Genomic DNA, 11,467 nt, shown 5'->3' on the forward strand with positions numbered 1-11,467 from the left:
CATACAATTTATTTAGTTAAAAACTAAGTACTATAAATGAACCAGTTTTCTAAATATTTGTTGATATACTACGTGATCTGCGTTTAGGCTGAATGTGCGTGGTATTGGCTGAATAAAAGCAGGCAATTCACCTAAAGAATATGCATATGAAACTAACCATTTATTTAAACAAAAAATTAAGTTCTCCTTACAAACATTTAAAAAAAAAACTCTGCGGAAAAATGGGGAATGATGAGGATTTATTTATTTATGATGATGATGAGGATATGACCGCATTTTTGCATTCCCAAGTGATTGAATGGATGTGTAGTTTTGAAGCAGAAAGCGAAACAAAAAATTTTTAAAATAATTCAAGCTAGGTTGGCTTTTGAGGGTTTCAAATGCTGTGCAAGGGATGCTCTGTTTGTTTTTCTTTTTTATATATATAGATTCATAAAGCGACCGAAATACTTTCGTAGAGCATACCTGAACAAAATATGATGCATCTTGTAATGCATCGATTCCGATTTTTAGCTCATATATACATATGTATGTGCAATCTCAGCATAATTCGAAACAGTGAAATGTATATTCTATTTCTCATACATCCTATTTCAATCATAAACGTTTTCTGCTTCTCCTACAGAATATCTAAAATGATCATTTATGGTACAGGCTTATCCAACTCGCGCTTGGGAAAGTAAAGTCCTGTCATTTAATTATTGTCAAATGGCACTACCTTCCAAACGGGTATATTTTTAGTTAAAGGTTTATTATTTCACACCGAACTAAACGTTTATTAATTATTAATCTACAAAAAAATGTTATGAAATTGGAGCTCTTTTGGCGAGCTAGTTTAAGAATGGTGATTTCGATATTCGGCGATGAGGCATGGCAGCCAAGTCGCAGCAATTTAACGCTTTTGCATTCCTTTTAGTGCGTCCAAGCGAACGCCTGTGTTTATGCTAGTAATACCGCAACTATGCTAATTCAACAGCAAGATACAACAGCAACAAGTAATGGCCGATTTATTACCCGAAATGTGTGAAAAAGTCAGGACATTTGAATAATATTTTTTTCTATACATTAATAGATAGATATTTTAAAGAGGCATGCCCCGCGGCATTCATACTTCAAACTGTAATATGAAAAACAACCTCCTTTTTTTGAGGTCCGTTAAAACCAAGCAAATTTCTTTAGTACGCTATCATCTCTGAGGTACTACCCTTTCTTAAAAAAAAAAAATAAAATAATTACAGAAATCGGTTAACGTCAATTGAAATTTAATTATTCAGGGCCATTTTTAACTTTACTGTACCAAGCAGAAAATGGATAACCATGTATTTTGAAGTGCTGACAGCGATATTGCAGAGCATGTATTTGCAAAATCGTAAATAAATACAACGAACAAGCTATACTAAAAGAAAAAGTTAGCAAAAATGGTAAAAGAAAGTGAAGGAAATGCAAATAAAAGCTAAAAACAATTTGGAAATTTGAAAAATACAGATATATTTGAAAATGTTTTGCTATAAAAAATTTTAACTAAATATAATAAATAAAAAGTTTAACAAATGTATAAATTTAAGAGTTCAGAATTCTATGCATTCAAAACTCCAGCTAACTCACATGGAGTTGGAGCATAGAACCGTAAATGTGCAGAGCTAAGGTATAAAATATTACAGTATATAGGTGAGGCTCTGGCTTTATATGCTGACCATGTCCGTAAAAAATGCGTTTATTTTAAAATACTTGTAAGTTTAGTAAAAGGTTAGACAAAATTCAAAATTTTCAATGTAACTCGATCAATTTGCAGCAAAGCAGCATAGCATTACTATTAGCACAAGGCATGTGTTGCATGCATATGAGAAGGCAAAACTAAAACATGCAACATTTTTCAGATGCATTTAATTATCATAAAATAAATTCATTGAAATAAACGCAAAAATTTTTAATTCTCTTAAAACATATTTTCGGTGTCGCAAACTACATATATGTAGACCGAATTGTCGTGTACTCTGAGCACTAAAAATGTACACGAAAATTAAACCCAAAATTTAAATTTCTTTCAATTTTTCGCACACTTACACGCTTTAAGCTTGAGGATTTCAATGCAAATCAAAATCCAATAGTTATGTTCTCTTTACGTATGTATGTGTATGACTTAAATGTTTAATTGGACAAACGTTAAATGCATGTACAGTTATCGATACTTGTAAAAACATATGTAGCAAACAATAAATAAGTTTAATTAATGCATACTTTTGTGTTTGTTGTAGTAGTTTCTCTTCTTATATGACTTCCAATAAGTTTGCTGCAGTCGAATCAATCAGAACCGGAAGAGTGGTAATCTTAATTCTGAACCAGCTGTGTTGCATACACCTTTGGCGACCCGGCGTCTGCGCCACCACCACCACCACTACTCAAAAGAGGTGTGTCATCAATCTTACCGCTTTGCGTTGCATCAATACACACTTCCGGAAATACAGCGGCCAAATTTTTCTGATCATCTGTTGAGCGCTTACGCTTTAAGGGAGGCGCATGGCATTCAGATTTACCAATATTACTACTCCTACTGCTATCGTTTGCTTCGACATTGCTGTCGCTACCACCACCACGTATTGGAGGGCATTCACAAGCTCTCTTTTGCGGCGATGGTGAAGGAGAAGGCGGCATTGTCACACTTACACTGTCGCATGTGGTTTCCCTAGCGCTGCAGGTTATTGCTGTTGTATTGCTTGGTATACTCGAATTTTTATAGCTATCGGTTTGCAATTCCGTATCCGCCGCTTGGTTAATATCGCCGCTGATGCTGTATGACGCGGGTAGCATTCGCTTGGCGCAAATTGCAAATGCACTTGTTGTTGTTATTTCACTTACTACTTCTGCTTCCACAGATGGCGGCAAGAGTGGTGAGAGCGGACCGCCATTTGCATCGATATCATCCTCATCGACGTCATCGTACATATTTCCAATAATGCCATTTTCTTCATCCTCTTCTTCGACATCGGACGACCATGAGACTTGTGCGCCGGGGAATACATAAGCTGAAGCGGTGTCGTGCGCATAGTATGTACCTTCGAGCAAACGTTCCGCTGCAGTACGGTATTTCTTAGCACTGCGACGTATTGTGACCGCTGTTGATGTTTTCTCTGTATCGCTTACCATTTGCGGTGGCAGCGGCGACTCTGTCCTTGTTACTGTTGCCGCGGGTGTAGTTTTGTTATCTGTGCAGGTAGGTAGAGCTGTGAAGGGGTCATTCATAGCTTTTGTGCCTCCACTATCACCAAAATTTGTAATCGGTGGCGGCAGAATGCTAATGACATTGTTTGAAATCTGCGCCGAAATGGAGCAGTCGCCCACTATACCACTGTCCTTGGTTGAATCGACTGACGGATGACGTGTATTCACACCACATGTCGTGTGGTGGTGGTACTGCTCACTTACGCGCTCATTAAATGGTTGAAAGGAACGAGTTTCAAAATCTACAGCATCACTAGGCTCTTCTAAGTAATTAACTGACACTGGCTTGCTACCCTGACGTTTCTTTGTCAATGGCTGATGCATCTCCAATATGGTGGTTTTGATTTTTTCTATTGCCTCCTTAGCCTCACTACTAGCCGCTGCAATGTTTTGTTTAGCAAGTACCATACCAGATGATGTTGACGATTCGAACCCGCTATCCGAGTAAGCAACTGTCGAACGTAGCGCCAAATCTGTGGATGCGCTCGACTTAACTGATTGTGTGTCTGTATCTAGCATCTGTTGGCCATCTTCCTCACCTTCATCGTTAGTATCTTCCTCTTCCACTGGTAAGAGTTCCTTGGATTCCTTCAATATGAAGCTATCATAGCAGATTTCTTTCCAATCATCACCTAGGCGATGACATAATTGATTTATGATAACATCGGAATCACCCAACAATTCAACATCGAACTCGAGATGATGCAGCTGCTCCCGATTGATGAGTATCTGCGGCACATTGGCTGGTATTGAGCTGGGAATTAACGCTACCGGCCGCACTTTGAGGGAAGAACCTATAACAATCAACAGGTCACATCTGTCTTTGTCACCCGCCATGACAGTGTGGAATTCTTCGGGAAGACCTGCATGTGCGTGATTTGAATAATTGAAATATGTACTCAGTTACAATCAAAAAAATTTATGAAATTAACGAAAAAAGATTTACATTTAAGAGCTAAAACTGAAACTAAGTGGATTGGTAGTTTAAAAGCTAGCTTACCTTCCCCGAAGAAAACAATATCTGGCTTCATTATGCCATTCTCCACAAGCTGTCTCAAATCTGCATCCGACACTGCGTCAGAAGCATTAACACTCTGATGCACATTGGGCTGACAACGTGGACATACGGGTATGCGTTGCGAGAAGATATCAGCCCGTATAGCATCTGCTGTACATTTGACTTTGCATTTCGTGCACGAAGCCGTCGAAAACGAGCCATGGCATTCTATAACGTTCTTTATGCCAGCTACCTTCTCCAAAGTGTCTATATTTTGTGTGTAATTGCGCAACAATTTCTGCTTCTCTTCGAGCAATTTTATAAAACGATGACAAGGTGATGGTTTAAATTGTCCGGGATATATTTCGCGCGCAAACTTGAAGAATGGTCGTGGATCGCGTGAGAAGTAACTGATGTCGAACATAGCTTGCGGATCGGGCAAATTAGGAAAGTCCTTGGCCAGGCGGCTGTAGATGCCGTCACTCGAGCGGAAATCTGGTATGCCACACGATACTGACACGCCAGCGCCGGTTAAAACAATTATATTTTTAGATTGCTGAATTAGCTGAATAACATCCTCGAATGTGTTTATATAACGTAGTTTTTGACGCCTCGGTGGCTCTGACAACATGCTAGCAAGTATACGCCATAACATCATATCATTCACACCCGGCGCAATCGGGTGTGTGTTGGAAGGCAACATTTGTGAAAGCAAGTCACGGGGATTAGCACCAGCGTGTATTTGTTTCTGTACCCAATTGATAGGCCTGGCGCTTATTGGTTTCCATTCCCGGCCAGACATGTCCGATAGGCCACTTAAGTCAGAGAAATCCGAGTCGGATGTGGACTCATCGCTATCAAGTGAGGCATCATTATGCATATTACCTCTGCACTCTTGTTGGTAGTCCTCATTACCGTCTTCGTCCATATCATCATCTGATTGATAACTTTCACCGCCGTCGTCGTCAACTTCGTCTTCATCAACCTGGCTGCCATGATCGTTAGCCAAAGTACCCTTTATTGGTAATTCGGCTACGTGCAATGGTGTTTCTATATTTGATGATTGATTAACATTGGGCGAGGCGGAGGATGCTGCTACCGCCACTGTTGCTACTGTTGCAGTTGTTGCTATGCTTTCGCCGTTTGTTTTTATATCGCTTTCGCGTTCCGATTCTATTGCTTGTGTTTCAACAATTTCGGCGCCAAAATCGAAATTCTGTTTAGTGGCCATCAAAGTAGTGCAATTGGCCGACAGACATGTTTCATGAATTTTCACATCATGTAAATCACACTGATCCGCATGTGATGGTCCAATATGTGGTTCCTCATAACTTTCCATCATTTCCATTTGAATTTTAGTGGCCACCACCTACTCTACACTCGCAAAGCGAAAATTCCTTTTCCTTAAATACGAAAGACAAAATGCAAACACAATACGCTCTCTTTCCCACCACCTTTCAGCTACCCATCAACTATCGCGTACTCTTTCGCACTCACTCTTCGCCTTGTTTATCCGTTCCCTGTTACGCTTTCGTCGCAGTTTCGTTGGTACACACAAAATTTTCCTTTCGTCTCTTTTGCTGATGTAAAATTTTTCTCCACCGTTTTTTTTCACACTTTCTGCTAAGAAAAACCGCGTTTTTTATAGAACATTTTTTGCGATTTTTTTACTAATTCTTATAACTGGTATATCAATCACCGATTTCGGTGTTAATTATCGTAATTTTCTCTAATTTTTGCGTATATTTTTCACGGCAAAAGCAGCAAATGATCCTCGCCCAAGCACAGACGACAATATTTTTCGGTGGCTCGTCAATGACGTTAACAAAAATGGCCGTCGTGTCGCTGGGTTGCTGTGAGCACACTGGTAAATTCGCAAACTTGGTATAAAACGGAGTAGAATTAGTTTATGTTTCAAGCCATTTAGTAAATTTTAAACACTTTAAGCACCATTTTACATCATATAATTCAATTTTAATTAATTCTATGGGTGAATAACTTGCTTTGGGGTGCATACTTTTCAGTTTATAAATTATTTTCATTGAACTCATTGATTAAGTACCTTTTTCTTCAAATGCAACACTCAGTGGAAAATTTCCGTTCACATCTGCGACTCGGGTTGCCATCTTACCGCATGATGCAATCCGACGTTATTGAAATGAAATTAATCAAAGAAGGAAAGATAACAGTAGCTACACACGACGAGCATATCCGCGCACATGTGCGCCAACATGCTGGCTGTCGTTTGCTACAAACGGCGAGCGGCTCATAAGTGATTTTGTACTCGAAGCGTAAACATGGAAAGGAAAGACGCGGATGATGCAATTGAAATACTTATGACTTAGGGTTTTTTATGTATGTGTTACTTAAATTTATATATCCGTGCTCATTTCTAATTCGATGCATCGAAATATACATCGAAGGGCATACATCGATTTGCATTGCATTTCTCCGCTATGATTTTAAAACAAAATAGGCTACTACCAGAATTGTACAAAGTTTTGAATTAGTTACTATAACTGAACTAATTATGTTTCTAGGGGAACTGTTTGGAACCATTTTATTTTTTTGGCAAAACTATTCTTTTGTGCACAATTGAAAACCTGAAATCAAGGCACATAAATACAGGTAGAAGCCAAAATGACATTGCTCTGATGAGAACCAAACCTTTAAACTTCAACTTGGTTTTCTTTTATTTCCTATATATCGTTACGCTTTAAATGTCATGTCGTTTGATTTTTGTTTTTGAATATTCGTTAAAAACAAATTTTAATTAACATTTGAATTTTTGTAGTGTTGTGCGGCTTATACTTAGTGTATGTGTTAAAAATGCAGCACCTGAAGCCTTGTTTTTATGTGGTGTTAAATATAAATCACAGGCCACTAATTTTTTAACGTGCCTCAATGTCCTTAGCGTAAGAAGCGTTGGGAAAGCAGCTGTGGGGTAGAGCTGCAGCGAAATGCCTTGCTGTGCGTTAAACATTTTAAAGCAGCAGATTTCATAAATGCACCGGGAGGTACAGGAAAGGCACGTTTGATGCCAAGTGCTGTTCCTATGACCCTTATGCCGGAAAGTCCCTCCAACAACACTGCAACTAATAAATCAAAGACAGAAAACAACAAACAAATTAACAAATTTTAACTAAAGAAAATAAATAAATAAAATTAAACTTCAAATTTACTTAAAAACGTCAACCAGTGAAATGGAATTTTTTATTTTTCCTTACACACGCTCATTTTTATTTTTACTCTCCCGAAAACTTTGACTTTTGTAGGTTTGATGTCAATTTGGCTTCTAGCTGTTTTTATTGTACCATGACCTGAAATGGCGGTTCAATGTACATGCATCGATACATCGAGTGGAAATTTTTCGATGCATCGATGTTTTTACGTCATATCTAGGTCGTCGTCGGCGAACGTCGAACGTGGAAAGAGGACAGAAAGCTTTCTCAATGCAAAATTTTCCGATTGTTATTTTGTGTTTGCGACGGTAGAAAGTATTGAAGAAAATTGATTTATATTGGAGAAAATTAAGAAGTTGCAGCCATGGAGCATGTGGAGCTATACGAAATTCTTGGAGTGGATAAAAATTCAACAGATGCAGAAATTAAAAAGGTAACTAATAAAAAATTCGACGTATGTTCGCTGCAAGTACAACGGATGAGTCAAGTTTGTATGTGGGCCGCCGGAATGTATTGCAAGCATCAACAAGGCTAATGGAAATGTGTGTGTAGGAAAGGCTAGTGCCAGCTGTTGGCACTTTATTTAAAATGGATATGGTTAAAACGGAGTGATCTAATGGGAGAATCTGTAGTTCGTTGTGGTCACTACCTGGATGAAGTACATCCTCTTGGTTGCAATTGCTGCATTCGCGCTCGCGACAACGAGGAAGCAACTTTCATAAAGTTTTGCTGTTTCCTTTGAACGAGAGTAATTCTTTGTTGGGAAATACGTTCCACAAAACAGCTGATCGCTTAAGGTTGACTTTGTTTACATTTTTTACTTTTACATTTGTTGATAAATATTCACATGTAATTAACATATTTGAATTAAATCTTTACAGAACTATCGTAAACTAGCTAAAGAATTTCACCCGGATAAGAATCCAGAAGCTGGTGATAAATTTAAGGAAATTTCATTCGCATATGAGATTCTTTCGGATCCAGAAAAACGTAAAATCTATGATCGCTTAGGACTGAAAGGCCTGCAAGAGGGCAGTGATGGATTCGGTGATGCCTCCGAGTTCTTTTCGCATTGGTTTCCTTTCAGTGGAGGTCATAATCATGGTGGAGGCGGTAGCGGCGGCGGTGCCGCCAATAGTCGTGCCCGCCAAGCAGCGCAAGTTGTGGTAAAGCTAGAAGTGACTCTAGAAGAAGTATACAATGGCAACGTTTCCAAGCCTGTTGAATACAAACGTACTTCCTATTGTGCCGCATGCGACGGTGAAGGCGGGCCTAAGATGACAGTGGAGCAATGTAAGGCCTGTAATGGCACGGGACGTACGGCAAATTATTCTTTTATGGGTGCCTTTGTGAACGCATTTGAATCTGTAAGCATACACAACAAAAAAGAAAAACATAAATTGCTTGTTAATTTACTTGCTTTTGTTGTATTTTTGAAGAGCTGCCCGTCTTGTTATGGGCGTGGCACCACCATACCGGAGGGATTTCGTTGTATCACCTGTAGCGGCAGTGGTTTGGTGGAAGAGGAGGTAAAGCATGAAGTGCCTATAGAGAAAGGTGCGCCAAATATGTTAAAAGTACTATTCCATTCTGCGGGCAATCAACCGCTTGTCGGTGAACGTGGCGATCTTATTGTCGTCTTAGTGCAAGCTGAACATCCGATATTCATACGACGCCAGAATGATCTATTCCTGCGCGATATACACATAAATATCACGCAAGCGCTATGTGGATTCGTCCATTGTTTCCAACACTTAGATGGGCGTACATTATGCATCACAAACAAACCGGGCGATGTTATAAAACACAGTGAACTGAGAGTTGTCACCGGTGAGGGTATGCCTATGCGCAATAATCCCTTCGAGCGCGGAGATCTTTTCGTCGAATTCAATATTGACTTCCCCGATGATAATTTTGCGACCTTAGACCAAATACATTTGCTGGAGACGCTCTTACCGCCTCGTCAACCCTTCACAATGCCCGAAGATGCTGAGGAAGTGGTAATGATGGATGTTCCACCATATGGAGAAGGTGTTCCTGGTGGGGCACATGGTGGCATGGATGAAGATGACGATGATGGTCAACCACATTTCGAAAGCGTACAATGCCAAACAGGCTAAAGCTGATTATACCACCATACTTATACATAAATACATATATCATTATATAGTGTGTGCGATGGAGATTTTGTGACGGCATAAATTTTGCGTATGCAGTGCAAGAAGGCAGCTCATCTTACAGAGTCTAACCAATTTAACAAAAAAAAAATGTAATACGAGCAATGATAGAAAAAAATAATGCATACTTATGCACCGTGTGCTATATTCAGTCAGCTCTTCTATTATTTCTTCTTTTTTGGACCTAACAAATTTTTGCAGCACCTCTTTAAACGTTTTGTTTGACTTGCACGCTTTCATCTACATACTTTATAATTAAAATAATATGCTATGAATGTTTAAACTAATCAACTGACGAACGAGAACACAAATTGGATTCGATGAAACGAAAAAAAAAAATCTAAAACAAATTTTATTTGGTTAATAATTCAAACCAGTACACTCTTAGTTTAACGAAAGATATTTAAATTAATAAGTATTGAAATAATTAATAATAATATCAACATTCCCGATGGAATAACGGAATGTAATGAGCAAACATGGCTGTTTATTTGCTATATAATTACATTACCAGATGTTTGTATTGAACCAAAATAGATTCTTCAGTAAATAAGGGAAAAGGTGACAATTGAAGGGATATTTTATAAGAAATAATGCTAATAATTTTTTATCTAATAACTTAAACAGGGTTTGTACGCGTAATGACACTGACAATGGTACAACGTCGAGGCCCGGTTGTCTCCAAACCAAATTTGACAAGTGATAACGATAATTCGTCCCAAAACATACCCACTCTGTCGGCAACAATAACTCGTCCCTAGGTGCTTAATAAACTATCGTACCCTTTTTTAGAATTGCTATCAAAAGAAGCAGGTTAATTGACAAAGGGAAATACCTCTAGCGTCAACAGTGGAATTCTGACATTCGCTACTCTGAATTTTCCTGGCCAAAATTCTCTAAATGAAAAGCAGTGGGGCATGAAAGTATACAACATGGGAAGAGTAACAGTTAGAATGTGTAATCAGCCAAATCTGGCAGTATGTGAGGCACGTAACTAGATGTTGCAATGTTGTTAAACGCGACAGCTATTATTTTGGAGTTTTTTTTGCAATTAAAACTAGCGATAGCGAATGTTGGAATCCGGCTGCTGTAGTAATCTGTTCATATTAGCAGAATGGAACTATGCCGTGTATTCGGATATCTGTTCGGATATTAATTGTTAGCCGCATATTCGGTTAATATCTGGAAAATCAGATATACAATAATCCGGATATAAATCCCAGCCGTAATCTACATACATACAAATAATCGAACTCTAATTACCCGTCATCGGTAACAAAAACCGCGAAATCTGTTTTGCCTTTTCCAAGTTGAATAAAGAAGCAAAGCGAATAGGTCTGCTGGTAAACGAGGACAAGACGAAGTCATCAAGTAAACTGTTGACAGTTATAATTTCGAGAAAGTAGAGAATTTCGTTTACTTGGGAACCAGCATTAACACTGATAATAATGTCAGCATGGAAATCCAAGGCAGAATCACTCTTGCCAACAAGTGTTACTTTGGACTGAGTAGGCAATTCAAGAGTAGTGTCCTCTCGACGTATGGAAAACACACTCTTTAAAGTCACTAATGCACGTGTTGCTATTGGGCGCAATAGCATAAAAAACTACAACTTCCTATGGCTACGGCTCGTACCTGAGCAGAATGGATGCGGACGTGCCCAATGAGCGCCCGACATGCGGAGAGACCCCGTGAGTCGAGACATCTCTTCGCATTCTCACTAAACGCCACTCAACTAACGTCTCTATCCCTATGGACGGACCCTATAGAGGCTGCACGCTTCTTGGGTCTCCAGTTAGCTCAGCTTGACGACAACGATTAAGGGACTATCCGATCTGGGTGGGGTTATTGTAGCTACTACAATACAACAACTTCCAATGAGACGGCACTTG

General features: G+C 39.0%; 2 protein-coding genes across 2 annotated transcripts; one reads left to right on the top strand and one right to left on the bottom strand.

Moving 5' to 3' along the window:
• Nucleotides 1-2,032: 2,032 nt before the first annotated feature.
• On the bottom strand, nucleotides 2,033-6,119 carry LOC118740849 (NAD-dependent histone deacetylase sirtuin-1-like). The gene is made up of 2 exons (XM_036472571.1): nucleotides 4,220-6,119; nucleotides 2,033-4,082 (listed from the first exon to the last, which is right to left on the bottom strand). The coding sequence occupies exons 1-2, from the start codon at nucleotides 5,562-5,564 to the stop codon at nucleotides 2,329-2,331; spliced, it is 3,099 nt and encodes a 1,032-aa protein (XP_036328464.1). The 5' UTR covers nucleotides 5,565-6,119; the 3' UTR covers nucleotides 2,033-2,328.
• A 1,499-nt stretch (nucleotides 6,120-7,618) lies between these two features.
• LOC118740853 (dnaJ homolog subfamily A member 4) lies at nucleotides 7,619-10,053 on the top strand. Its single transcript, XM_036472577.1, has 3 exons — nucleotides 7,619-7,831; nucleotides 8,280-8,765; nucleotides 8,838-10,053. The coding sequence occupies exons 1-3, from the start codon at nucleotides 7,763-7,765 to the stop codon at nucleotides 9,516-9,518; spliced, it is 1,236 nt and encodes a 411-aa protein (XP_036328470.1). The 5' UTR covers nucleotides 7,619-7,762; the 3' UTR covers nucleotides 9,519-10,053.
• Nucleotides 10,054-11,467: the final 1,414 nt, after the last annotated feature.

This window comes from Rhagoletis pomonella, unplaced genomic scaffold, assembly GCF_013731165.1.
Source record: "Rhagoletis pomonella isolate Grant_MI unplaced genomic scaffold, Rhpom_1.0 Rhpom_scaffold_00006, whole genome shotgun sequence".
NCBI lineage: Eukaryota > Metazoa > Arthropoda > Insecta > Diptera > Tephritidae > Rhagoletis > Rhagoletis pomonella.

What these genes read in the sequence shown, in the direction of transcription:
- LOC118740853 (XM_036472577.1), top strand. Translation starts at nt 7,763, where the DNA reads ATGGAGCATGTGGAGCTATACGAAATTCTTGGAGTGGATAAAAATTCA. An exon ending in CAGATGCAGAAATTAAAAAG is followed by an intron (nt 7,832 to 8,279) that starts GTAACTAATAAA and finishes AAATCTTTACAG; the next exon opens with AACTATCGTAAACTAGCTAA. An exon ending in TTGTGAACGCATTTGAATCT is followed by an intron (nt 8,766 to 8,837) that starts GTAAGCATACAC and finishes GTATTTTTGAAG; the next exon opens with AGCTGCCCGTCTTGTTATGG.
- LOC118740849 (XM_036472571.1), bottom strand. Translation starts at nt 5,564, where the DNA reads ATGGAAATGATGGAAAGTTATGAGGAACCACATATTGGACCATCACAT. An exon ending in TATTGTTTTCTTCGGGGAAG is followed by an intron (nt 4,083 to 4,219) that starts GTAAGCTAGCTT and finishes ACGCACATGCAG; the next exon opens with GTCTTCCCGAAGAATTCCAC.